Genomic DNA, 27,419 nt, shown 5'->3' with positions numbered 1-27,419 from the left:
TGAAATGTTCCATTTTGTTTATTCAGCTGAGCATCAAGATAAACATCTTTTAAACAGTACAAATTTTTTTTAATATTTATTTTTTTAGTTATATTTGAACACAATATCTCTATTTTATTTATTTATGTGGTGCTGAGGATTGAACCCAGGGCCTCTCACGTGTGAAAGCCACAACCCCAGCCCCCAGTACAAATTTTTATATACAGGAATGACCCACTCCTAAACAAGTTTGAAAAAAAAAAAAAAATCAAAAAATAATCTTGCCTTCTTTTTTAAAACCTGGGTGACACATGAAGGCAGAACCAAACCTCTGTGTTGATTTTCTTCAATATGGTCAGCAGATACTGAGTTTAGATCAGTTTGGCTGGTGCTACAGTAAAGTACATAGACATGGAGAGAAGATGTTACACTGAAAAATCCCTTTCCAATGCTGGGACCAAGCACCCAGTCTTCAACCAAGTAACCTGGGTAGGTATCATTTCCGAAAGCGCTTGAAAAGTGGGTGCACGTGCTTAGTGGAAGCTTTGCTTCGGGATGAGTGGTACTCCATGTACACGGTGTCATCAGCCCCGGACATAGAGCTCATGGTGCCAAAGCGCCGGGATGCCTGCGAGGCAGAGGAGAACCCAAGCTACAGTTACTCTCCAAGAGAAAAGACTCATTTAATAAATTCATAATCAAATTCAATATACTTTATTATTTTTAAACAATGTTTACTGGTCACTGTGTCTCAGGCATTGTTCTGAGCATTTTACATGTATGACCTCATGTAGTCCTTATAATCATTATAAACCTCATTTTACAGAAAAGGAAATGCAGGCCTAGAGATTGAGTAACTTGTCTAAGATCACACAGCTCCTAAGGAAATGGGACTTGAACACAGGCAATCAGGTTTGAGACTCTTGTTCTTAATTAGAATGCTACACTGCTTTCCTTAATGACAACTTCAACAGTTTCATTATTTTAAATCTCGCTGCGATATCACAAAAAAACTTTGAATCAAGGAAAAAGCCAAAAGCCCTGGGATTGACTCATGGCCCCACCTCTCACTGGGAGAGGTCAGGCAAGTACTGAAAGTCCATGCCTCAATGAACACATCTGTAAAATGGAGATACCCACATCTGTCCTGACGGATGAGGTATAAACAGAAATCACAGAGGTCAGGGGCTCGGCCCAGAGCCCAGCACACCATTGAATCCATGTTACAGGGGAAATATGCTGCCAAGCACTGACTTCAAGGTTAGGGCCTCACCTTAGGGCCAGTGAGAACCACGGAGACCCAGGCCTTTCTGGGTCTCAGTGTAAGCTACAAACCTCTGGCAGGAGGACGTCTTAAGCTGAAGGTAGGGCAGTACCAGCTCAGATGAGAGGTGCTTCCTTCTTACCTTGTTACAGCCACTTGTCACCTTTTGGCTTTAATACTAATTGAATTTCAACAGCATCTGACTCAATTGCCCTTCTCTCCTTGAAAGGGCTCAATGACAATTCTCCATGACAATGCTCTCATTAATCACACCACATTATACTTACCTGGGAACGAAGCAGGAACTCAGTAAATTTAAAAGAACTCTAAATTTTTCAAAATACATGTTGAAGCTACCATACAAACTGATCCTCAGACCCATCTCCCAGAGTAGAAGGCTCAGCTCTATCACTAAGGAGGAAACCAAAAGCGAGCTGACTTGCCCAAGGCCAACAACAGGCACTGTCCTGTCACTGCCACCTCACCCTCTGCCCCCACAGACTGAGAGGCAGAGTCTGGAGTCACCTGTTCACCTTCCTGGGCTCCAACACCAATATACTAACAAATGCTCCTGCCAGACTGTTAGATGAACAAGCAGGAGATGAATCACAGCCACTGAGAGTTCAGACAGCTGGACAACATATATTCAGGAAGGGATGTGCACCACAAGATTAATCAGAGTTGTTTCTATTATTCTCTTCTCCAAGGTTTTTTTTTTTTTCCCCCAAGTTTGTCTCCAAACCCCGCAGCCCCTGCCCCCAAGAATGTGTGCATATGTAAGTGGCCATACTCCAGCCTCACCCACTGGCTCACCTGGCTGGACTTGGAGCCAAACTCTCCTGCCACTACCTCCTCCTCCGCATCCAGGTCAGTGGCCGCCAGGACTTTCTGTAGGAGCTGCTGTTGCTCCTCCTTTGTGGAAAATGCCAACTCTTCTTCCTCCATGCCAGCAAGCTTTGTGATCACCTGCAAATTCAAAAGCAGATGCGTCCCTTTCAGTTATCTTCCCCTTGGCACCACTCAGCCTTCTCCCAAGTCCACTTCTTGTCGCTTCCTTCCCATAGACACAGCCGGTCAGGTGGCCAATGGAGAGGCTCCTCTCTGGTGTTCTAGAGACCAGATTCAGAGCTGCCTGTAACAGCTACATTAATGACTCCAATTCAGAGATGAAGGAATTACAGAGGAATCTCTGCTCCCAGTGCAGAGCAATAAATAATCCCACATAGAAGATCAACAGGAACCCTAGTAACTGTAGTCCCTCACTAGTCTTCCCATATTGAACCAGGTAAGGAAGGGAAACCAACTAAAGTTGTGTCCTTTGACAAGGATTCTCCACCCTGCTATGCTTGGCACCCAGGGCTTCTAGCAGGAAAGCACTTAATAATTTCAGGAACTGAGAATTTATTGGACAGATATTTTCTTAAAAAAAAACAAGATGACAGTATGATGGAAACTGGGTTTTCACATCTATAGGGATAACTTACTATGAGACTTACCTAAACCTGCAGAAAGCCTGGGCTGATTACGTAAAGGTAACCCCTTACCTCCCCCCAACCCACACACACACTCCAATTCTCTGCATAATGTAAAAGGAAAACTTCTAGAAATAAGGATTTGAGTCCTTTAGGTGGCCAGAATCCAGACTACAATCAGTGGGACATATCTGCCCTGGCACGATGGCTCAAGGTCACACAACCCAGGGAACTCTTACTGGCTGCTCTGGACAAAGGTAGGTTGGTCAACATAGACATCATGTGTACATGTACCTGCCAGGCTAGCCTTTTAAAGAATCAGAGTTTTCTTTCTGAGTTGGCATTCCTGTTACCCTGAGGTGCTGCAAGGACCAAGAGTTATGAGTGCTACTATCAGCATGGATGATGCAAATCTTCTAAAAAATTGGGATCAAAACCCAAGGTGTCCTGTCCTCTAGTCAAGCCTAAGAGGTCTGAAAAGTGTCATTGCCCCTGGCTAAAAGAGAAGCCAGACAATCTTGTCCTCTAAGGCTAAACATGGGAACTCTCCAACACACTAAGAGACACGACTGAAGGCCAGGGGTACAGCTCAGTGGTATAGGACATGCTTGGCATGCATGAGGATCTGGGTTTCATCCTTAGCACCAAGAGGAAGAAAAAAGACAATTGAAAATGTATTCAAAAAGGGGGCTTTGGTGTTTTGCAAAACAAGAACCTAAGAAACATGTGTGTTTTAGCAATATTCCTGCAGTAGACCACAAGGGGAATTTTTTTCCCCTGCTTCCAGAAACCCCCCACCCCCATAAAACCCTTTGGGACACTAAATCCTAACACAAACTTACAAGTTATGACAATGGGAAAGAAAGCAAATTATCCCAGCCAATGAAAATTAGCCAAAGCTTTAGTAATTCCCAAGTTATTTAAAGACCCAGTTTATGATACAGATGGTTCCAATATCTGGGAAGATGCTGGGGCTTATCAGCTGAGAAAGTAAAGACAATCCTAGACAACGGAAGCGGCACCAGTCTGAGAAAGGAACCCTAAGAGGCTCACTCTTGTACAGGGCTGGCCACAGCGCCTAGGCACCTCACTGTGGACAAGCTACCACATTTCCCATATTTCCCACCAACATCAGAATGCTGTCTCCAGTAGTTTGTGCAGAGACAAAGGAGTTTGAGGCAAAGCCTCTAATATCCTAAGGCTCTCTGCCTACCTGAGGTCTGTCTCAGGCTGCTGCCCCCACTTCTCCTGGAGGCCAGAATACCAGAAAGGCTTTGGTCATGGTCTAGCCAGAGACCTAGTGGATACATACCTTAAAACTATAACCTTGATCTACCAAGAATCTCTGTCGCTTGGTAGAGTAAGCCATTTCCTGTGTGTCCTGGGATACCAGTGAGTAGAAGAAGGCATTGTACTCCTCTGCAACCATCCCTGCAGGGAGAAGGTGACAGAAAGTAGGGAAGAAGAATGTTAGAATGCCAGGAGCTTTAAGTCCCAGGCTTGGAAGCAAGCACCACAGTGAGAAACTTCTACAGGCAAGGCAGAAAAACTCGGACTTTTTCCCATGGGACTTCATCAAAATTAAAGCCTTTTGTGCCTCTATTGAGCACTATAAGAAACTAAAAAAGAATCCACAAATACCTGCAAAGCACATATCTGATAGGGTACTTGCATCTAAAATAGGATTAAACCAAAGCAACTTTAGAAAAGCAACTGACCCCGACGTGTTTTGCATCTAAAATATATCAAGAACTACCACAACTCAGTAAGACAGATAAGCCAACTATAAAATGGGCAAAGGATCTGAACAGACATTTCTCTAAAGACAATACACAAATGACCAAGGAACACATCAACACCATTAATCAGGGAAATGCAAATCAAAACCACAATGAGAGGACTGAGGTTGTGGCTCAGTGGTAGAGCACTCGCCTAGCATATGCGAGACACTGGGTTCAATCCTCAGCACCATATTAAAAAAATAAATAAATAAAATAAAGGTATTATGTCCAAATACAACTAAAAAAATTATTAAAAAAAAAAAAAAAAACACCATGAGAGCCAGGCGTGGTAGCACATTCCTGTAATCCCAGCAGCTCGGGAGGCTGAGGCAAGAGGATTATAAGTTCAAAGCCAGTCTCAGCAAAAAGCAAGGCACTAAGGAACTCAGTGAGACCCTGTCTCTAAATAAAATACAAAATAGGGCTGGGGATGTAGCTCAGTGGTCAAGTGCCTCTGAATTCAATCCCCAGTACCAAAAACAAAAAAAACATAGTGAGATGTCATCTCCTCTCCACCAGGATGGTAGAATCAGACAGATAATCCCAACTGTTGTCAAGGATATGAAGAAAATGGAGCTTTCATGCACTGTATAGTGGTGCTTTGGAAAAAGTTCCTCAAAATGTTAAACACAGTGTTATTACCACGTGATCCAGCAATTTCTACTAAGTATATATCCAAGAGAACTGAAAACATCCATACAAAAATTTGTATGTGAATTTCACAGTAGCACTAAGAGCCAAATATCAGAAATCACCCAAATGTCCATCAATAGATAAATAAAATATGGTATGTTCATAAGTGGATTATTAATTGGCAACAAAAAGAAAATGAAGTACTGATACATACGGGTAATCCTTTTTTTTTTTAATTTTTTTTTTCATTGTCAATGGACCTTTATTCTATTTTTTACTTATATGTGGTGCTGAGAATCGAACCCAGTGCCTCACACATGCTAGGCAAGCACTCTGCCACTGAGCTACAACCCCAGGCCCTGAGTAATCCTTTTGAAAACATTATGCTAAGTGAAAGAAGCGAGTCACAGAGGGCCCCAGTGTGATCTTTTAATGAAACATCCAGAATAGGAATATAGAGACAAAAGTAGATTAGTGGTTGCTTAGGGCTGAGGGATTGGGAGCAAGGGAAATGAGGAATGACTGGTAACAGATAAGGGCTTCTTTTTGGGGGGTGAAGAGAATATTCTAAGTGTATGTTGTGATATGGCTGCACAACTTTGTGAATATGCTAAAAAAATCACTGAACTGTATACTTTAAGAAGATCACAGGTGCTTAAACCCCTGATTAAAAACAAGCCAACAAAACAGCAGTTCAGAGAGAAAACCTCTAACCAGGGACAATGAGCACAGAAACCAGGACAGAAAATACTAAGGCCTGAAAGATATGATTCTTCAGGAAAATCTGAACATTTCTGCTTCACAGTTCAAATATCAGGAGGTTAAGAATCTGTGTACTGCCTTTGAATTCAATGGTTTCTCTTAGAATAGCTGACTGTCCAGGAAAGAGTATACTCCCTAGGCCTCTGGGGTTGGGTGCTAGGATCCCCCACTATTCCAAAGGGCTAGATATCTTATGCCAAAATATTTTGACTGAGAAAATACAATTGTAATCAAATTCAAAGGTGTTTTCAAATTAGCTTTGCTTTTTTTGTATGTGAGAGAAAGAATAAGGAATAAGGAATGAGTTATTTTCACATCTGCTAACAGACTATATTCAGTTAATAAAAGTTTATCAAGTAGCCTACTGTATTCTGTTTTATAGGCTCATTCCTACAACAGTTCAGCAAGACAGCACAATCACCCCCACTCTGGATGGAAAAACCAAGGTTCAGAGGGGTTAATAATGTACGTAACGTCACACAGCTAATCTGGAGCTCAGTCCATGCTACACTGACTATCTGTCTTGCTTTTATTTATTATATAATCAACCAGCTGCCTTAAACATTCTTAAATACAATATAATTCCAACTTATGTCCACTAGTCTTTCATTTTCAAATATCCTAGTAGTTTAGGTGCTTCCTGGTTTGATAAGAAAATTCCCTGAGGACAGGGCCTATTTCCTTGTCTCAGGATGTGCCTGGTCCCAGTAGGAAAGAGGCAGCCACATCTCAGCAACATCCGTCCCTGCCATGCCCATGGTTCAGGTCTGGGTCCTTCTGCTGTATCAATACACACAGGAAGCCCCCTCACTAAGACTGCTTAGCTGAGAGCACACTCATGTGAACTGCAGGCCACTGCCATGGAAAACACCCTCATGTTCACTCCCATGATATGAAAAGCGAGGACCATGTGACTGTTGAACCTTGCTTTGGGACTGCCTCTCTTCAGGGTCTTTCTGGTCCTGGGACAAAGATTGAGGCACTAAACACATTTGTGGTTCATCCCTCCCTTCCTCAACCAAAGTGGATCCAGAGGAGACTCTTCACCCACAGCAGAGGAGGAAAAGCTGCTGTTACCTTTTTTGGCTCGAAGCACACGTCCTAGCCTCTGAGCCTCCTGCCGCCTGGAGCCACCATGGGATGAGATCTGAATGAGGACATTGGCTTCTGGAAGATCAAATGATGTGTCACCTACCTATAGAAATGAAGCAGCTATAAGCTTAGGAAGGTTTTTACAACACACTCACACACAGACACACAAAATCAACTGGTTCAGAATTTTAAATTTTACTTATTTATTTTTGTATGCTGGGAATGGAGCCCAGGGCATTGGGCTTGTTAAGCTGTGTTCTACCACTGAGTCACATCCCTAGCCCTGGTTTATAATTTAAATCTGCTCTGTAGATCATTTAAAAAAATACTCTCCTCTCCATACAAAGGTCCTTCTGATACAGAGAAAAGTGAAGTAGTGGACCCCACCCTGAAGGATCTGCCTCTCTAGGACCTTGTGGGTTCTAACAGCACCAAAAAATTACTGCAGCTCAGCAAGGCTCACAGTGCTGCATGCAAAGATAACACAAACTCACGTCAATTTTCTTCAGAGAGGTGAAGTACTTTACTGAGGTCATGCAACTCCTATAAAGAGGAGCTAGTACCCAAATCAATTTTCTTGTTTCTGTGGCTATAGAAATAGGTCAAAATCATCTGATAATCACTGAGACCAGCAGCAGCACCTACAAGACAATGTGGCCTGGGCTGCTGCCCAGCACGGGATTCTAATTATGGGCAGGACGTCCAACTTGGGAAGTTGACCACCAAAGGGCCACAGGCAGGGTCTAATGCTCACTTTCCTACCTATGATCACCCTACAGAGAAAATACACTTCTGGGCTTTAGGTCTGTCTTCATCTGAATGACTTCTAAACCATCAGACCACAGCTTCTGATAGTAGGAAAGAACTTTAGTTCCTTTCCTAGGAAATACAATCTAAAATTCCTACATCCCAAGAAGAGGTAGGAAGAATCTCAGCTAAGTGAAGAGCCTTTATAGATGACACATGAAAATCCTAACGATCCCAGACTGGGCATGTAGGAATAAAAATGTACAAGGGAATATCTTTTGATAAACATGAACTGACTGTCCAGGAAAGAGTATACTCCCTAGGCCTCTGGGATTGGGTGCTAGGATCCCCCACTATTCCATGTGCCACACAAACCTTGGATATAAAGATGGTGTTGATTTTGGGGTTGTGCTTGAAATTCTGAAGAATTTGCATCCTTTCTCCCTGGGATGTAGGCCCATAGATATACGGTCTAAAGAAGAACACAGATGTGTTAGAAAAATCACAGAATCATACCTCAGTTATCCTGAAAACACAGCAGATGGAAAAAATAAGCTTAAGCAAGATCTTCTCTGAGAGGAAGCCCTAGGTCATGTCCACTGGGATATGAGAAGATCCATGACAACAACTAGCTACAGACCCACCCCTGCCAGCCTCCCCCAAGAGCCCCAGCCTGTCCCCCTCTGCTTCTAGGCCCAGGCCCACCACCCTGTTCAAGATTCCCTTTTTGACTTATTTATTTCCTCCTATAGTTTTTTCCTCCTCCAACATCTGTCACTCTAGGTAAGGATAAGCTTCGATTTCATGAAGCCTAAGAGAAGCAGCAAAGAAACAATTCTACATCCAAACAAAGGCTGAACACAACATTCTCCAATGTCACAAACAACCTCCAAGAAATGAGCAGAAAGTAGAAAAGGGCCCTTCAACCTTTTCTCCACTGCACTCACAGAATACCAAATTCAAAAGTTTCTCTTCAGTTTCTAGCTCCTTGCTCAAGGGCACAAGCCTCTGGGAACCTCATTGGTCACTGCCTATGGCACCTAGGATGGTCATATCCTTGTCTTCTATATGGGAATGTGTTGGTAGTCAGTTTCCAAAGCTTCCCCAAAACCCTAACAACAGTAATGATGATGACAACAAGCACAAAGAAGACAGGAATAAAGATCCAGGGCCTACTTATGTCAAGCACTGAGCTAGTACTACTTAAAAAAAAATAAAAATAACCCACTTGTCATTGCCAATATCCATCAGAATTAAAAAGATTAAGGTTCTTCATGTTCCTCAATCTACAGAAAAGGTTCAGGGCCAGAGCTGGGTGAGATGGTGCATATCTATAATCCCAGCAGCTAAGGAGGCTGACGCAGGAGAACTGAAAGTTCAAAGCCAGCCTTAGCAACTTATTGAGGCTGACGCAGAAGAACTGAAAGTTCAAAGCCAGCCTTAGCAACTTAGTGAGGCATGAAGCAATTTAGCAAGACCCTGTCTCTAAATAAAATACAAAAAGGGGCTGGGGTTGTGGTTCAGTCGTTGAATGTCCTGGGTTCATTCCCTGGTATCAAAAAGAAAAAAAAAGAAATGAAAAAACAGGAGCCCAAGGGAATGGAGCCCAGATGTGGCTATCTCATGGCCAGGCCCAATGGTGTCCAGGACAGTGCCTGGTAAGCACACAGGATGCACTGCTTTTGCAACTCTGTGCAGTACTACTCAAAACCCAACAATACACCACAAGATGATCTCAGATGTACCTGAGAACAAACCCCTCAGCCACACAGAGGCTGGGCAGAATCTGGGACAGCTGCACACCCAGGCTGACTGCCACAGGATAACCTAGACATAAGCTGCCTCACCTGACATAGAAAGTATCAGGGTACCACACAATCCATCATTTTCTGTGTGTCATGGAAAAAAAACTTGGGAAGCCACAAACCTGTCTTGCTGAAAGTGGTGGCACAAGCATGTGGTTCTAGCGACCTACCCATGGGACTGAGGCAGGAGGACTGCAAGTTTGAGGCCAGCTTCGGCAACTCAGTGAGACCCTGTCTCAGAATAAAAAGGACTGGAGATGTAGCTAAGTGCTCCTGGGTTCAATCCCCAGCACCCCTCTAAATAAATAAATAAATAAATAAATAAATAATTTTGAAAAAAAAGAGTTTGTCTCCTGACACCCAGATTTTTAGAGGGTTCTTTTACTATTCCTCCACCACCAGGAAAAAACTTCTCACACAATGTGAGTTCCTCAGTATCTGAAGGTTTCCCCCATACAGGAACACCTAAAGGGAACCACCCTCCAGGAAAAGAACCAAACATTTGGAGACCCCTTGTGAGATGCCAGGCATTAGAAATCCCTGTGGTAGCTCCAAGTGACCAAGAAATAAAAGGAGGTTCAGAGAGGTGAAGTACTTTACTGAGGTCATGCAACTCCTATAAAGAGGAGCTAGTACCCAAATCAAAGTGTGTCTCCACAGATGATACTCCACATTATCTCACATTGCATATACCCTCAACAGTGTCTCCTGCAACTGTGCGGTGACCCCATTCCTTTCTTTAAAGCTGGAAGAACCCACTTTACCACCACTGGACACATCAGGTTGTCCATCGTAAGTTAAGAATGAATTCGCAGAATCATTTCAAAATCAAGAAAACAGGACAAACAAAGAACATTTTAACTTTTTTTTTTTTTGGTAGCAGGCCATTAAACCCAGGGGCACTTAACCACCAAGTCACACCCCAGCCCCTTTTTTTGATGGTGGTGGTGGGGTAATAAGGATTGAACTCAGGGGCACTTGACCACTGAGCCACATCCCCAGCCCTATTTGGTATCTTATTTATAGACAGGGTCTCACTGAGTTGCTTAGCACCTCACCAGTTGCTAAGGCTGGCTTTGAATTCTGTGATCCTCCTGTCTCAGCCTCCTGAGCGACTGGGATTACGGGTGTATACCACCATGCCTGACCCCTTTCTACATTTAAAAGCCAGATATTAAAAAAATTTAAAAAAGAGTTATTAGCAAAATTTGAAAATTATTCCATTACACATGAGAGAGCTACAGTTGGCTACTTCTCCCTCTGTCAGGTTGGTTTAGCACTGCCAGCACCAGCTCCAGGCAAATTAACATCTCTGCCCACAGGCTCAAATGGCTGCTGTCACAAGCAAGCCTTGGGTGTTTCAAAGTAGGCGTGGGGAGGCCACTTGAAGAAGTCTCCAGATGAGCACTGAGGAGGGTAGAGGAATATACTTATTAAATATGACACAGTAAACAGAAGCACTGTCCTGCTGCTGCTCTTGAACTGACACTAATTTGACAGTAAAGGGTTAAAAGGACAAAAACCCACAAGAAGAACAGAAGAAATAACAGCAGATGAGAGCAGTGGGTAACATCTTGGAAGCTGAAAAGCAGATGGATGCTGGTACAGTGACTGAGCTAACAGATTAGGGAAAGCAGAAGCTGGGCTGGCAGGAGGGAAAGTCAACAGAGAACAAGCCAATTTTCTGTGCAAAACACAGAAGAGTTCAAGAACTGGTGCCCACTTGTGCTGGAAGGCAAGGTGGCAGGCAGGATGGCAGACAGCAGGCCTGGGAGTATGGATAAGGAGCAGAGACTCAGCCCCACAGCAGGCTTGATTCCCACAGCAGGCTTCAGGCGAAGCCTTCCTTTCCAGGATCTGAAAAAGGAAGGTCTATACTCAGGACATCAGCAGAGTTGAGGGCAAAAGCAAGACAGAAAGTGAAGCATGAAGGTTAAAGCATCTCCTCAAGGCTAAGACTTCACAACCCCATTTCCTCTGTTCCCACACACTGGTACCCAGGGGCTGGAAAATTTCCTTCCAGAGAAAAGATCAGACCCCAAGAAAAGACCTAGAGATACTGACTTATATCTTATCAATCTCTGGATAAAACAGTCAGGTGCCTGCCTGATCATTCTGTAGGGAGGTCCATGTCCACTAAGACATACAGAATGGCTTGTCACCTTTTTAGTGACTGACTCTCAAATAAGAAAATGCAGCCACAGGTTACAAAACTCTGAAAAAAGACAGAAGTTAAAAGAATCAAAGCAAAAAAAAGAAACCCACAAAGAGAGACAGTGCAAGAAAACAGAAGGAAGCTTCAAAAGCTTTCATAGCCCGAAATAAAAAGACATTATATTCAAGCAAAAAGAAAAAAAGAAAAAAAAAAGTTATTAGCAAAATTTTTAATTCTCATTCCATTACACATGAGAGAGCCACAGTTGGCTACCTCTGTTATTAATAGGGCTGAGGATGTGGCTCAAGTGGTGGCGCACTTGCCTGGCATGCACGGGGCGCTGGGTTCAATCCTCAGCACCACACAAAAATAAAATAAAGATGTTGTGTCCACCAAAAACTAAAAAAAAAAAAAAATTCTCTCTCTCTTTTAAAAAGAAAGTTATTAATAAAGAACTCTTGTGTGCTGGGGTTATGGCTCAGAGGTAGAGCGCTTGCCTAGCATGTGAGGTACTGGGTTCGATCCTCTGCACTACATAAAAATAAAATAAAGGTATTGTGTCCACCTACAACTAACAACTAAAAAATAAATACTTGGAAAAAAAAAAAAAAACTCTTGTTACCAAGCACAGTAGTGCACAACTATAATACCAGTGACTCAGAAGACTGCAGTAAGTCTTTGCAACTTAGCAAGACACTACCTCAAAATAAAAAATAAAAAGGACTAGGGACATAGGCCCCTGGGTTCAATTCCCAGTACAAACAAACAAACAAACAAAAAAACCTCTCAGAAATTAACAAAAGTTTCAATAGATGTGTTAGAAGACAAAGGGATAAAAATATGAGGAAAAAGATATGAAAATGGGTGAAGTGGTTCAGAAGATCTAACATCTAACCAATAGGGATTCTAAAAACAGAAAACAAAGAGATGATGATTAGCAAAGAAAAGGAGAAAAAACTCTCAGAACTGAAGGACACAAGTTTCCATACTGAAAGGGCCTAATGAATGTCCATTACAATGAAAGAAAAAATACTGAACTAGGCATAGCATTTTGAAATTTAAAAAGAGAAAAAAAAGAGAGGGAAAGATCATCCTATCTAATAGAAGAAGGAAACACAAATACCACAACAGACTGCAAACAGGAACTGGATGGTACCAGACTCGTGAGCAGCCACACCAGAAGCTTCAATGTAAATAAATACCAAGGACCAGCCAAACTACTGAAGGAGTTGAGTAAAGACATATACAAGCACTCTAAGTCTTAAAAACCTCAAGAATCTAATGGAGCATTTGCTCCAACAAAATAAGTGACTAAGAAAGAGGAGACCTGAGACTAGGACATAGTGGTTCAACACAATTAAAAAGGTGAGGCCCAGGGTTATGTCCAAGGGAAGCCCAAGATGACAGCTGCTGGTATTCCTAGTCCTAGGTAAAAAGCAAACCAGAACAGAGGCGGAAGAGGAATAATGAATCTGACTAGGTAAAGAGAAAAACCAGAACTTAGAGATTACCTGACACTATTGAGAGGGAGCTTCTGATTATGTGAAAATTCTGGAGAAGAGTAATCAAGTGTATGGAAAACTACACAAAAGCAACAACTAAACAAAAAAAAAAGAAAACATAATCATAGTACATTTACATATCTCCATCTGAACAATACTTATACAGTCAAAATGACACAGGACTGAATTTTAATTTAATCCCAAACTTGTGCCATTACCGTATTGGGAGCATGGTGGGAAAGAAAACAAAGAGGTGGGGTAGAAAGTGGTGTTTATAAAAAAAACTACACCCTCAGCTCCTGTAGTAGGAAGGTAGTAGGCAATTCTTGCCATTGATAATCCAGAAATTGCTGCATAAACTACTTAGAAATAAGAAGGTAAATGAAGGGGGAAAAAAATAAAGATTCAAAGTGGCTGCCTTCAGAGAACAAGGTAGAAACAGAGGTACAGAGAACTATTTTTTCATAATAATCTAAATGTTAACTTGGATAAAAATAAATACCTTTTCTAAATCTAAAAAAAGTACAATTTTAGAAACTTGAGAAATCTTAATTTTTCTATGCCTATTTTCCAATTCATACAATAATCTCATATGGCTGAGGTGAGGATTGAATCATACATAGATACAGGACTCCTAGCACACAGCTTTCTAGGAAGAAGCTGGTCTATATTCGTTCTTCTCTATCCACCACTACAAAAAGAATTAAGGACCTGTCTCCAAAGAGAACCTCATCCTTTTGAGGCAGGAAGAAACACAAGCCTCCTCTTTCTTACTTGGCAGGAATTTTGCCATGGCAAGGATGTTAAGTGTAGGTATGGGTTGTGATTTGGTGAGGATGTTCAGGGAGCAGTTCCCAAAAAGTTCTGGTTCAGATACTAATCCACACCTAGAATGCTGACCCAGCCCATCCTGCCTTCCTTCTTTGCCCCTGAACCATACAGTCTGGCCTTAACTTCCACCTACAGTGCTCACTTGGCCTGAAACTCCAAACACCAATTCCCATGCACACTTGGAGCCTAGATCTGAGATAGTGCCCACCAGCACTGCACAACTCTATGGCCCCTATTCTCTGAGGTCAGGGTAAACAAGCTCCACCTTCCTATATGTTCTAACCTCCAACTCTGACCACCTGCTTCTCTGTCTTGCCTGGCTCCTGGGACCAGGAGCAGAGAACCAGACCTACAGATCCCAAGAAATAGGCACCTTTGCTCCTCTCAGTGGGGAAGATAAACTGGTCTGGAAGAAACTCCAAGGTTTCAATTCTTACTTGTTCAGTCGAATGGCATATTCCTTCAAGGCAAACACGTTGTCAGCAAAGACAATAATCTTGTCGTTCCTCCTTTCATGAAACTTGATCAGAAACTGGCAAGCTCTGAACTTGTTGGGGTTCATGGTGTACAGCAAGATTCGTTTCTTAGTTTTGATTGCCACATATTCCCGGTAAAACTCAGGAGACATTGGGCACCAAACCTGGATGCAATAAGAAAAAGGGTCGGGCTGGGGATATGTCTCTAGTGGTAATGCGCTTGCCTGGCATGCGCGGGGTGCTGGGTTCGATCCTCAGCACCACATAAAAATAAAATAAAGATGTTGTGTCCACTGAAAACTAAAAAAAAAATATTAAAAAATTCTCTCACTCTCAAAAAAAAAAAAAAACCAGAAAAAGGGTCATTTTGCAAGTTTAGACATCACATGATTGGAGACTCTGAAGCTCCTTTCATGTAGCATAATTAGCTTTAAAATTCTTCAAAACAAAGCCAATGGTTATGAATTTTATCTCAAAACAGCAGTCCTCCCTTATGGTGGTTTTGGTTACCCATGGTCAATGGGAGACTGAAAATATTAAATGGAAAATTTCAGAAATAAACAATCCACAAACTTTAACTTGCACACTGGTTCTGAGAAGCACAGTGAAATCTCACATGGACCTGTTCTACTCTACCTAGGATATGAATATCCTTTCCCCAGCCTATCCACACTGTGTAACTACCTGTTTGTTAATCATCTGGTAGACATTTCAGTTATCAGATTGACTGTCCCAATATCTCAGTGTTTGTGTAAGTAATCCTTATTTTACTTAATAATGGCCTAAAGCACAAGAGTAGTGATGCTAACAATTTGGATGTGTCAAAGAGAAGCATGTAAAAAAGGTAAAAGTTCTCAATTTACTGAGAAAGAAAAAAAAATCACATGCTGATGTTTCTAAGAGCTGTGTTAAGTTCAAACCTTTTATCTGTGAAATTGTAAAGGCGAAAAAATTATTGTTGGTTTTGCTGTTACACCTTACACACTGTAAAATTTTCTGCCATAGTACATTAAGTGCTTAGCAAAGATGGAAAATGCATGAGGTTACAGGATTTGGTACTATATGAGGTTTCTGGCATCCACTGGGAGTCTTAGAAAAAATCTCCCAGGGATAAGGGGGAACTACTGTATAGCTATAAATATATTCACAAAATTAAACAAAATCTAATACATAATGTTAAACTGGCACACTCTCATGTTCCTCATGTAACAAAGATTTTTAAACATTATCATACCCAGGGAAATATTTTCATGCTATGTGCAAGTAAGGGAAACCAGATTTCCAACCATTGATGCTAGGAACCTCTCCACTTAGACCGCACCTCGCACACAGTCATCAATGTTCCTGAGAACTCCTCCCTTGCCCCACACCCTAGCAGGGCCAGGAGCACTTTATTAGACTCTCAGGGGTATGAGTGCAAAACGCTCTGCCACCAAGCTACCATATCCTGTCATGGTATCAGGGGCTTTCATTAATCCTTGTGCCTGCACCCTAAATCTCACTCAAAACTCCATAGCTGGCAAGTTCAGAGGCTGATAAAAAATAATACTAATTTCAAATTCATGTGTTTGACAGAATAAGGAATAAAGTTCCCACAGCCAGTGCCACTTCTATACAATCCTGACAGACCAATTCTTTATGATGCCAGCCCTGCAGAATTAGTGGACAACATTATTAGCCAAACACCAAGTGGAGCTCAAATTCCACAGGTGCTGCTGATTTCCCTCTGGGCCACATCCTACCTGTGACTCTATGAGTTTCTATTTTTTATAGCCAATGCAGTTCTTTTTCACAGTGTAATCTTTAAAATTCTACATTTCACAAATCATGAAACACAAATGGCTCATGATATGTCATTAGTAAATAGGAAAATATAAACTCAAACCATACAGGGATACCACTTCACACTTCACAGATTAGTAAAAATCAAAAGAAAAAAATCACTATTTGGTGTTAAAGGAGATGTGAAGTATCGATCACTACTGATTATTGCAACACCCACTTTGGGAAACAGCTGAGCATATTATGGTTAGGATCTGATCTCATTTGTTGAGGGATTGGTCCCAAGTTCAGCAATATTCAGAGGTGGAGCTTTGGGGAAGTGATTGAATTATGAGGACTCTGACCTTATCAGTGGATTGATTAATCTACTCATTACTTAAGTGTGGGTACTGGTGGAAACTATAAGCAGGAAACAATTTATTAGGAAAAATAAAGCCAATGGTTGTCAATGGAGGAGTATGGTTGGAGGAAGTAGGTCACTGGGGATGTGTCCTTTTTTCTCTCCTTGTCTCTCTCCTCCTATTCTCTCTTTATCTCTGTCTCTGTCTTCTTCCAGGTACCAAGATTTTATTAGCTTCCTTCTATCATATCCTTCTGCCATGTTCTTCCTCAACTTAGGCCTACAACAATGGAACTGGTTGATCATGGACTTAAACTTCTGAAACTATGAACCAAAATAAATCTTTTTCCTTCAAGTTGTGTCTGGTATCTGGTCTCAGCCAGGAAAAGCTGACTAACACAACTAATTACTGAACATTCAGAAACTTTCAGCCCAGAACATTCTTTCAAAGTATGTCGTTCAGGAAGGGGTCCACTATAAGGTCACAGTCCACACTGTGAATAGAGAAATTCTTACAGAGGGCACTAGGAAATATTAAAAAAAAAAAAAAAAAAAACAAGCAGCAACATTGTCAAATGGCAAAAAAAATCTAACCTCCAAATTTATAGACAGAAAATAATCCAGTGGTTGCCCAGCACTGGGAGTAGGAGTTAGAGACACACTCCAAAAAGACACAAGGCGACTTTGTGAGGTGTTGGGATTTTTCTTAAAGTGGATTGTGAGGATAGGTACACAGCTCTTTACATTACTAACATCATAGAATTGTACACTAACAATGTATGAATTTTACTGGTGTATAAATTAAAACCCAAAAAAGCTGATAAAAGAACACCTTAGCAACTCAAATATCTATCCATGTTAAAAAAAAAAAAACAACTTTTTTTATTGCTGTGTAGTATTCTGTTATATATCAAACTGTGGTATATCTGTATAATGGAATACTACACAGTGATTGAAAGGAATGAACTACAGATATGTGCACCATCAAACAGGAATAAAGAATCATGTGAAGAATAAAAATGCTGAGAAAGACAAAAGTCACAGAGAAACATAATAACCCAATTCCACTGACATAATTTTTTAAATTAAATCAGGCAAACATATATTAAGGGAAATATATGTAGAAGGTAAAGTAATAAATGAAAGCAAGACAATAACAAATACAAGCTTCATGACAGTAGTCGGCACTGACAGATAGAAAGGAAATGAAAATGGGAGGAACAGAAGGCCTTGAAGGTCCCAGCACCTGTTCTTAGATGGTGATTCCATAGACACAACTAAAGGGTGAGGATTTTTTCAACACAGCAAGAATCTTCACAAGTTACTCACACTTACCTTTATCCAGGAGACCACTTCTCACACTTTCAGGACAAAGACCACCCTACTCTACCACTGAGCGACAGTCATTTTAAAGTACCAGAAAGGGGTTTTTTGGTGGTTGTTCCTTCTAAAAATATTTAGCTTTGAACATGTATTTTTAACACATACCTATGCAAATATTCATTAGAGAAAAATATTGGGAAAATGTGCTTTTAGAAATAAAAAATTATTAAGGCCACGATCTGTCTTCTTGGGGTTTTGACATTGGGAGTGGCCTTGAGGGACCCCTCAGGGAAAAGGTAGGCAGAACACCAGTTTAGCCCAAGTCCTGACCTATGTATCTGCCATGAGGAATTAACCTGATCATGTCCCCCTGCCCACAGAAGGGGTCCTTCCCTCAGACACCCACCCAACCAGGCCCAGCTACCTCAGCACACTGGACTTTGGCGATGTAGCCATTGTTCTGCAGCTCCATCCAGTTGGCTTCATAGAGCTTGGGCCCAATCAGAAAATTTAAGTCCACAATTTTGTCATCTTCCCGGACAAGGGTTGCAGTCAAACCCAGCTTACAGTGGGCCTGCACAATGGTGAGCACCCTTCGGAACATCTTAGCTGGGGGAACAAGGAAAACATTCACACGATCACTTTCTAAACTGCTTAATTACCACATGCAGCTTTATGATGACTTAGCACCAGCCTTTGACACCACAGGGGCTCAGCTTCCCACCATCTTCCCAGAAACCAGGGAGAAAACATAGCCTAAGACAGCAATGAAACCCCAGGTATCATTCTGCCCCAAGCATCAAGCACCTAGGGGTGACTGGGGCAGAAACTCCCCTTTCCAGACACCACCAATCAGATTCACTTTGGTCAACTAATAACTTATTTTTTCTTCCTTTGTTCTAAATGTTATAATTCTTTCTCATCTATCAAACTCAAAAAGAGTATAAGGTATTCATTTTAAAAGACTCAATTTATAGGTCTTCATGGGCTCAACTTTTAAAAATTCTAGACAGAAGGTTGAACTGAGTTGTGCTTATGGTACAACATAATTAAAGGTAGGGCTAGTGACATTTCAGAAATAAGTAAAAACAATAATCAGAGGAAAAAGAGACCAGAATGCACCAAAACACAATTGGAAAACAAGAACAGTGAAATAACACGGTTGTCTAACTCGAAGTTTTTGTTTCACACACTGAAGCTTGATATGGTGATCTCTTTACATGCAAGTCAACTTGGTCACCCTCTGCTCCATCCCTCACATGGTTTTCCACGTATTCGGGATGCAAGCCAAAGTCCCTGCTGTGGCCTGACACCTCCATCTTGCCCTATCCTTGACTACCACTCTCTTCTTCTTCTAGTTGCACTGCCACCTTGTGTTGTCTGAACATGCCAAGTAACTTCTTACCACAGGGCCTGTGCCCTGATGCTTGCACCCCAAAGACATCTGGATCACTACCTGGTCTGCTGTGAACAGACCAAGTAGGGATCTTCAGACATCCACAGATGCTGGAGGAGCTTTCACTACACAAAAAGAACCAGATGCTTTGAACAATATTCAAAAAGCAAAAAGAACAATGTTTTGAACGCTCTATGTATGCTTCACATTTCACTTTATTAGAGTAATCTCAACTTTGGACTTATTTATTTCTCAGGGCTCCGTGAAATCTGTTTTATGAAGAAAGGTTTAACTAGCCAGGCATGGTGGCGCAAACCATTTGCCCCTGCTAATGAGAGACTGAGGTATCGGATCACTTAAGCCCAGGAGTTCAACACATGCGTGGGCAATGTAGTGAAATCCCATTTCAAATAAAGAGAAAGGTTTGCCTAGAAGACTATGCACAATAAAAGGAACAGACTCTCCAAAATGTTGTTACATGGAAGAACCATTATGCAAAGTACAAGAAGTCAGACACAAAAAATATATCAGGTATGATTCTGTTCATATGAAAATTTCCAGAAAAGGCAAATCCATAGAGATGGAAAGCAGTTCAGTGGTTGCCTGAGGCTAGAGAATAGGAATTGACTACAAATGGCTAGAGCTTCTATTAGATATTAACTAGGGACAAATATTAAGTCTTCAAATAAATGACAAAACTATTACAAGGGCTAGGCAGGGCTCCTGGTCCAGTTTCACAGGACCATAAAAATGGGTAAAGGGTAAAGTGAGTTGCAACAATAAGAAAGATGAAGAGGGGGCTGGGGTTGTGGCTCAGTGATAGAGCACTTGACTAGCTTGTGCAAGGTGCTAGCTCAATCCTCAGCAACACATAAAAATACATAAAATAGAGGTATTGTGTCCATCCACAACTAAAAAAGAAAGAAAAAGATAAAGAAAAGAAGAAAATATTACTTTCTAGATGAGTACCCTGAGTCAGTGATTAAGAAAGCTATGAAGGTACACACCCCTGCATCCAGTCCCACCTACCCATGCTTAAGAATTAGTTAAAAGCCAGCCAGCAAGTCTCCCTCATCATCTGCATGGACTAACACGGGAGGTTCTCCCCCAACCCAACAACTGAAAATTAATCTTTGTCTTTACAATAAGCAGCAGACAGCTCAGCTTCAGCCTGCTAACCTGGAATAGTGTGCACTTCATCCAGGATCATGAGGCCCCATTCCTGTGTTTTAAGCCACTCCATGACTCGCTCAGCCTCCCAGGACCTCTTGGTAGTGTGGCCCAGCATGGAGTACGTGCTAATGGCAATGGAGCAGCCTATGGGCTTGTCCTTGGCATCAGAGGTGAAGCGGCAGATCTGGCTGTCATCAATGGTGGACCACATCTTGAACTGGGCTTTCCACTGCTCCACAGACACAGCAGAGTTGCCCAGCACCAGACAGCGCTTTCTGACAGTGCACGCAGCAGTCACACCAACCAGGGACTTCCCAGCACCTATAAGAAATCAAGGGATAATCCTACCAAAAGCCAGGTTGAAATGAAGGACGGGGATGAGCAGGGACTCTTTAGCACAGGAATCTAGGCAAAATTTTTATAGTAGTCCTCACAGCAGACATTTGTGAGGCACGTACTGCTCCAGGTTGCTTTCCTCTTTATAAAGAGGCATGCCCACTTTACACACGAGTAAAATCAGTGGGTGCTGGGCCCTTCTCTAGAACCTTACACAGATCCCCTTTAAATGATGAAACTTTAAAACCAAACATTGAGAAGAAATATTCCTGTTAGCACTATTTTAAAGAAAGGAAAACTAGATGGAGAAGTACCTTGCCGGTGGCCTTAAGATACTGGTGCTAGGAACAGTGCACCTAGCATACATCCTGCAAAGGAAGGACTCGGCAAATGACAGCTATTAATTATTATACAGAAAACAGGGCTTAAGAATGCATTTAAAGGGCTGGGGTTGTGGCTCATTGGTAGAGTGCTTGCCTAGCACGCATGAGGCACTGGGTTTAATCCTCAGCACCACATGTAAAAATAAAGGGAGGCTGGGGATGTGGCTCAGTGATAGCGCGCTCACCTACCATGTGCAGGGCGCTGGGTTCTATCCTCAGCACCACATTAAAAAAATAAAATAAAGGTATTGTGTCCAACTACAACTAAAAAATATTTTTAAAAACCATGTGTTTAAAGTGTACACAATACTAGAAAAGACAAAGAAGGTGAAATTCTAAAAGCTTGTGAGTTTACTATCATCCACCACCCAAAGAACAAAATAAAAATCAATATTCCTCTCAACACAAATTCTTCCTTTACCATCAAAATAACCTATGAAGTTTAAAAAAAAAAAAAGACGGAAACTAAAGGCAGAGACCCATGTCTTAGGGACTTTGTGGGGTGGGGGTGGGGAGTAGTCCCCAAAGGAGTCATGTGGCCTCTGGTTAAGAACCTAGTAGGAAAGGACTTTTTTTATTTTTTTAATTTGTGGATGGGAACTTGACATTCTTAAGGATAAGTGAGGTTGGTCAGGTGCCAATGTTGCTGCTGCTGCTGACTTTTCTCAGCCTTGCACACCATCAGAAGCCCTTCAGGAACAAACAAATCCATGCATCATTAGCCCGATTTTGCAGAATAGAAACCTAACTCTCTTGTACACAGAATGCCTACCAGCACTCTCTCACCCCATACCTGCTCTGGTTTTCTTCATGTCCTCTACCATCGCCTGAGATTTAATACGTTGCTTAATCTGTTTATTATCAGTCTGTACCCCAGCTGAAGGAGCTCCATAGCCCTAGGGCTTAAGCAAGGAGCCACACACAGTAAGCATTCAATAAATATTTGCCAAGTCATGAATAGGGAAGTACCTAACCTCAGCTGTCCCTTGGAAAGGTACGACTTAGGAAAATCTGCCTGGGGAGAGTGGGAGGCAGCTGGCAGGTCCAGAGAGAAGCCTGGCCAACTTCCTCATTCAGGTTCCACTCACCGCAAGGAAGAACAATGACTCCCGATCGTGCGCGTCCATTTCCAAACATCTTCCGCAGGCTCTTCTCCTGATAGGGCCTGAGGACAGCTGTGGGTTTCAGGTCAATGTTTATATCAGGGTTGACAGAATCATTCCGGAAGTCATATTCTGCTAACAGAGGGTACTCCAGGTGTATACAACGTTTCTGGAGCTCCTCAATCATTTCCTGAGGAGTCAGTATGAAGGAGGTTTTATTATCTTGTTAACTCCAAAAGTATGTTAAAAAACAACACATATTCCATTGAATCCAATGTTCAGAAAATGGCATTTTATCCAAAAGAATATATTTCACATCTTGCTTGCTAACAATTAGGTTAAAGCACAAAAAGCAATCCAAACTAGTAACACTGGCAAAACGAACTCTATCAGAATCAAATGGATTCTCAGCAACTGTTTCTCATATCTCTTCAGATTTGCTTGTGAAAGTCTCTGTGAACTTGTGGGGACCAGCCTTGTAGCCTGAGGAAGAATAACATGATGGCCCACAGGCACAAAAATGGGGAATACAACTAAGGAACAAAAAGGAATCTCTTTCTCTCACACATATTACAGAGGAAGTTAGCGCAGGGCTGGACACATTTACTGGAGAAGCAAGGAGTGTGCATTCACTAACCTGTTTGACTTCAAAGGATACTGTCTGTGTCTCTTCTTCTTCTTCTTCATCCTTGTCCATTTGCTCATAAAAGTCAAACAAGTCCGTAGGGATGTCAGATTTACCCTGTGGATCTGCCACCCGGGAAGTAGAAGGCCCACTGCCACTATCTGCCATCTTAGAAATCTGCTAAGAGAAAGGCAGGTTTCTGGACTTGCACAAAACATTTGACCCTGACATAATCAAACAAGAAATAAAGTTGCAAAGGGGGAGTAAAAGGCTGGGCTGCTAGATTGCCAGTGCTAGAGTAAAGGAGAGAGCTGAAATCCCAAACATCCAGACCCTAGGTAACCCAGGAGCCCACGCACGCACGGCAGATTTGCTTGTGAAAGTCTCTGTGATGAGTTCAGTGGCCTCCCCCTCAGCATTCCTCAGGCGGCATTCGCGGATCACTGGATCTTGGAGAAGATGCTGGATGACATCGGGGTGGGAGCTTTCAACAAAGTACCTACAAGCAGGAAAGGAAGGAGGTGCCTACTGATCACTTCCTCATTTCCAAAAGATTATATGCTAATCACTTGATTCAATGGTCTGGAAATAGTGGCCTCATAATGACTTTCCTTACTCTTTTGCCCCCCCTACAACTATCTGCCAAATCACAGCTTGGCTCTGACAAAACATGAGGGTTGGGGGCAAATCCCTACCTTGAAGTCAAGTCAGCAGGGGTCTGAGCCCTAGCTCCCTTGCTAGTGGAAACACAGTGGCCAGCAAATGAATTTCCCGCATGGGCCACATCTCTTGTTCTTTTTATCTGTGCTTCAGGGGAGTGAGATGTGTGCACAGAGCAGACAGCCCATGCACATTAGCTCCTGCCCACAGCCCTTCCTCCTATCTAGTGCATGGAGGATGACAGTGCCTTGGGATGGGCCTATCAAAGAATCTCTTACCTGTTGTGTTTTAGGACCAGCTTGACTTTCCCATAGCTGACAGTACACAACTGCAAGTAGACACAACACCCAACAGGCAAAATTAGCAATGCACAGCTCATTCAGAAACATTCTCTACTGATCAATCTTACCATCTTCCAACCAAGTGAACAGCTGGGTTTACTTTAGCAAAACCCATTGTATGATCCTAAAACAGATAAGCCTAAACAGAACTTCTTTCACTGGCTTCTGCTTTTTGACAAAATCTTCCTCCTGCCTAGCTAATTCTCAGCCACATCTCTTAATTTATAAAACACTGCTTAAACTCCTCTTTTTGTGTTTCCCATTTTACTTTCTTCTCCATGCCAACAGCCCCCATCCTAATCCAGAGGTTTATCCTATCACAACAATATTACTACAGCTCCTAGCATACAAGCGTGCATGGAGTATATACTTAGTAATTACTTAGTAATAACTAATAACTTGCTGCATAAAGAAAATATAAAACCACCTAGCCTTCCCACCAATGTTCCTATTTTTTCAACTAGAATTTAGGGAATACAGCTTAAATCCTCCCAGCTTCCCAACAACCTTCAGGAAGGAATCCAGCAGAGATTATGTGGTGGCCATAAAAATCTTCCACTCAGACCTTGGGCTGCTGCCTACCCCTGCTGCCCCTCTGATCCACCACTGCATTGCCCCAGGGACCAATACAGGACATTTCCAGAAAAGTCCCCTCTCTAGACATCTTGCAAGAAAAAAGAACTCTCTCCAGAGTTCCTGCCAGCTTCCCTGGGAATGGATGCCTAATGGCCTCTTCTGCCACTCCAGAATTGGAATCTGAATCAAATTCCCCCATTAGATCAGGCAAAGATAATGAAAGTCACCATTCATCTCTTCTGAATAGCATTCATCCATGTTCAAATGCTGCTCAAACATTACTTCAATATTTGAAGTTCTTTTTTACTACCCTTAATAGAACTCATTGACTCTGAGTCTCATGCAAGTATTTACCCTTAAATGGAGTTTGGCAATTGTATCAGTCAGCTCAGGCTGCCATAACAAAATACCACAGAGTGGGTGTCTTAAACAACATTTTATTTTCTCCGAGTTCTGGAAGCTAGAAATTCATAATCAAGGTACCTGCTGATTCAATTTCTGGTGAGGGTTCTATTCCTGGCTTATAGACTGCCACCTTCTCATTGTGCAATACAACATGGAGGCAGATAGAGCTCTCTAGTGTCTCCTAATAAGGATACTAATCCTATTGGATCAGAGCCGCACTCTTAGGTCTTCATTTGGTTGAAACAAATATAATCACAGGCATCAGGATTTGAACATACAAATTTTGGGGGACACAATCCATTCCACCACATCACCCATTTTGGACTGCTTTCCCAAATAACCCTGGCTAGTATATGTCTGAATTACTACCCCCACTGTGTTAGTACAACACTGAGTCCACAGGAATAGCAATGGGTTGTTATTATGCTTCCCACAAAAGATACAAATGGCACTTTTTCATGGCTATCATAGAATGATAATCAGTAGCATCTAGCCCCATTATTACCACACTGTCAAGGCAGGCAGAAATGCTAGCCTCAGCCCCGACTTGCCTTAATAAACTGAATAATTCCATCAGGGACTCCAGTCTTGCTGAGCTTCCTGAGGTACTCAGTGATGTCACTGGTTTGCAGCCCAACACTGACAGCTGCATACAGGGAGTAGGCAGTTAGCTTGTACTCATGTACATGGGTTGGTCGGCACACGGGCTCTGCAATAGCCACCAGGAAGTCTTGGGCATATTTGTAAACTGGAGAGAAAGCTTCCAAGAAGATGTGGCCATCAGGAGCCTGAGAAACACAAAATCAACACAACAGACAAGAAAACTAATGAGTTGCAAAAACTCAAGACTCTTTCCCATATTGTTATCAAGAAAGGATAAGCCACCTGACACCAGGGATACTTGTGCAACCAGTACTTCAGAGAACTGTAGGTACTGTTACTTTAACCAGATACAGAAGAGCAGGGGAAAACAGAAGAGGTTTCCCAAATTAGTATCCGTTTCCCACTGTTCTGCAGAGGAAAATCTTCCCCACATTACTGGCTATCCTCAAGCTACTTTTTGGCTAGATTTCAACTGAGTATAGAACATTAATTATTTTAATGTTGAGCAAAAGCTGGCTACTAAAAAATTATGAAATAAATTGTTAACAGAATAAATGCTATTTATTAGGCCAGTAAAGTACTTTCCAATATGTAGTAGGTAGAACTAGGGAAGGAGTGGAAGTGAAAGGGTTAGAGATGAAGAAAGCCCAAGCATGTTTGGCTGACCTATGTGTGACCAGCTGTTCAAACAGCTGGTTGCCTCTCCCAGCTGGTTCCGAGAGGCTGTATCCGACATTTTGGGGTCTAAGAATGTCCAAGATTTAGCTGCCACTCTAGACCTTTGGGCCCTGCCTGACAGAAGGCATGCTTACCACCCAGAGAGGTCTGGAGGTGTGGTCATCCTTCAGTGGCATCTGCAGCCTATAGTCCTTGGCTCCGTATTCATCCACTTTGGTCCCGGCCTCATCCACCTGCTTCCCGGCCGCCGAGGGGACTGCCTCCTGAGAGTCGTTTCCAGGGGTGTCGTCTTCATCTTCCTCTTCATCCTCATAGTGCCGCTTCTTGGACTTCTTCTTGTCTGCGGATACCGACACAGAAGTGAGCCCAGCGTGAATCTCAGTTCACTATGCACTACGGGCAGGAACCTGGAAGCAGCTTCATTCCAGGGGCGCCTCGATCTCCAAAGCAAGAGCCATCTGAACCCCGCAGGCGTCGAGTCCCTCAACCTCCTCCCACCCACAGCCGCTGGTAGGGCTGCGCCCAGGTCCAGCATCTCCCCAGCCCGGCGGTCCGCGGGACACGGTGTACGCGCGGGCTCGGCCGCAGCCAATACACCCCGGGCAGCTCTGACACCGAGCGGTGAGGGCGGGGCCGACAGGAACAGAAAAGACACACCGCGCCCGTGCCTCCTCTCACCGCGGTCCGCCCGGTCTCTTTTGCCCATGGCAGCGACGTTAACAGCTCTTGGACACCCCCAGCACCGTCCGCTCACCGTGCCGTCTTCTTTCAGAGGAACTTCCGGCCCACAACGGAAGCTTAGCACCACTCACAGGAAGTCCCGCCTTTGGTCTCAGGTCCGGGAAGGGAAGGGTTGGAGAGGTCTAACGGGTTTCGGTTGCGTGTTGCGGACGACCTCTAGTCCGGAAGTGAGGTGATTGTCGAGCGCCGGGGTCTTCCGGCAGCTTGCCATAGTCGCTGGGGTAGAACATTGAACAAATTAAAGGCCTTGTCCTAGAATTTAAGTTCCAAAGGAGCCATAAACGAATAAATATGGTGCGAAGTGCTCTGAGGTAAAATAACACGGCCCAGAGTAATGGGCAGGTGCCATTCTAGAGTGGTCCTGGAATTCCCCTCCTAAGTGGAGTTATGTGAGCTGCAAGAATGATGGACCCGGGGAAAGGTGTAGATTTGGAGGGTGGTCTTAACATATTATA

General features: G+C 42.7%; 1 protein-coding gene across 2 annotated transcripts; it reads right to left on the bottom strand.

The window, feature by feature from the left end:
• On the bottom strand, positions 1-27,000 carry Ercc3 (ERCC excision repair 3, TFIIH core complex helicase subunit). 2 transcript variants are annotated; one of them, XM_076865623.2, is made up of 15 exons: positions 26,881-27,000; positions 26,358-26,563; positions 25,494-25,730; positions 23,899-23,948; positions 23,324-23,459; positions 22,973-23,137; positions 22,321-22,525; positions 20,520-20,834; positions 18,369-18,553; positions 14,461-14,663; positions 8,106-8,202; positions 6,969-7,086; positions 4,028-4,146; positions 2,057-2,209; positions 1-607 (listed from the first exon to the last, which is right to left on the bottom strand). In XM_076865623.2, exons 1-15 carry the CDS (start codon positions 26,927-26,929, stop codon positions 476-478), a joined length of 2,370 nt encoding a protein of 789 aa, XP_076721738.1. In that variant the 5' UTR covers positions 26,930-27,000; the 3' UTR covers positions 1-475. The 2 variants fall into 2 exon arrangements, with proteins under 2 accessions (XP_076721738.1, XP_076721739.1); XM_076865624.2 differs by having other exon boundaries at positions 26,902-27,000.
• Between the last annotated feature and the right edge of the window lie 419 nt (positions 27,001-27,419).

Source organism: Callospermophilus lateralis, chromosome 9 (assembly GCF_048772815.1).
Source record: "Callospermophilus lateralis isolate mCalLat2 chromosome 9, mCalLat2.hap1, whole genome shotgun sequence".
In the NCBI taxonomy this organism is placed as follows: domain Eukaryota; kingdom Metazoa; phylum Chordata; class Mammalia; order Rodentia; family Sciuridae; genus Callospermophilus; species Callospermophilus lateralis.
This window is presented reverse-complemented; position numbering and strand designations above follow the sequence as displayed.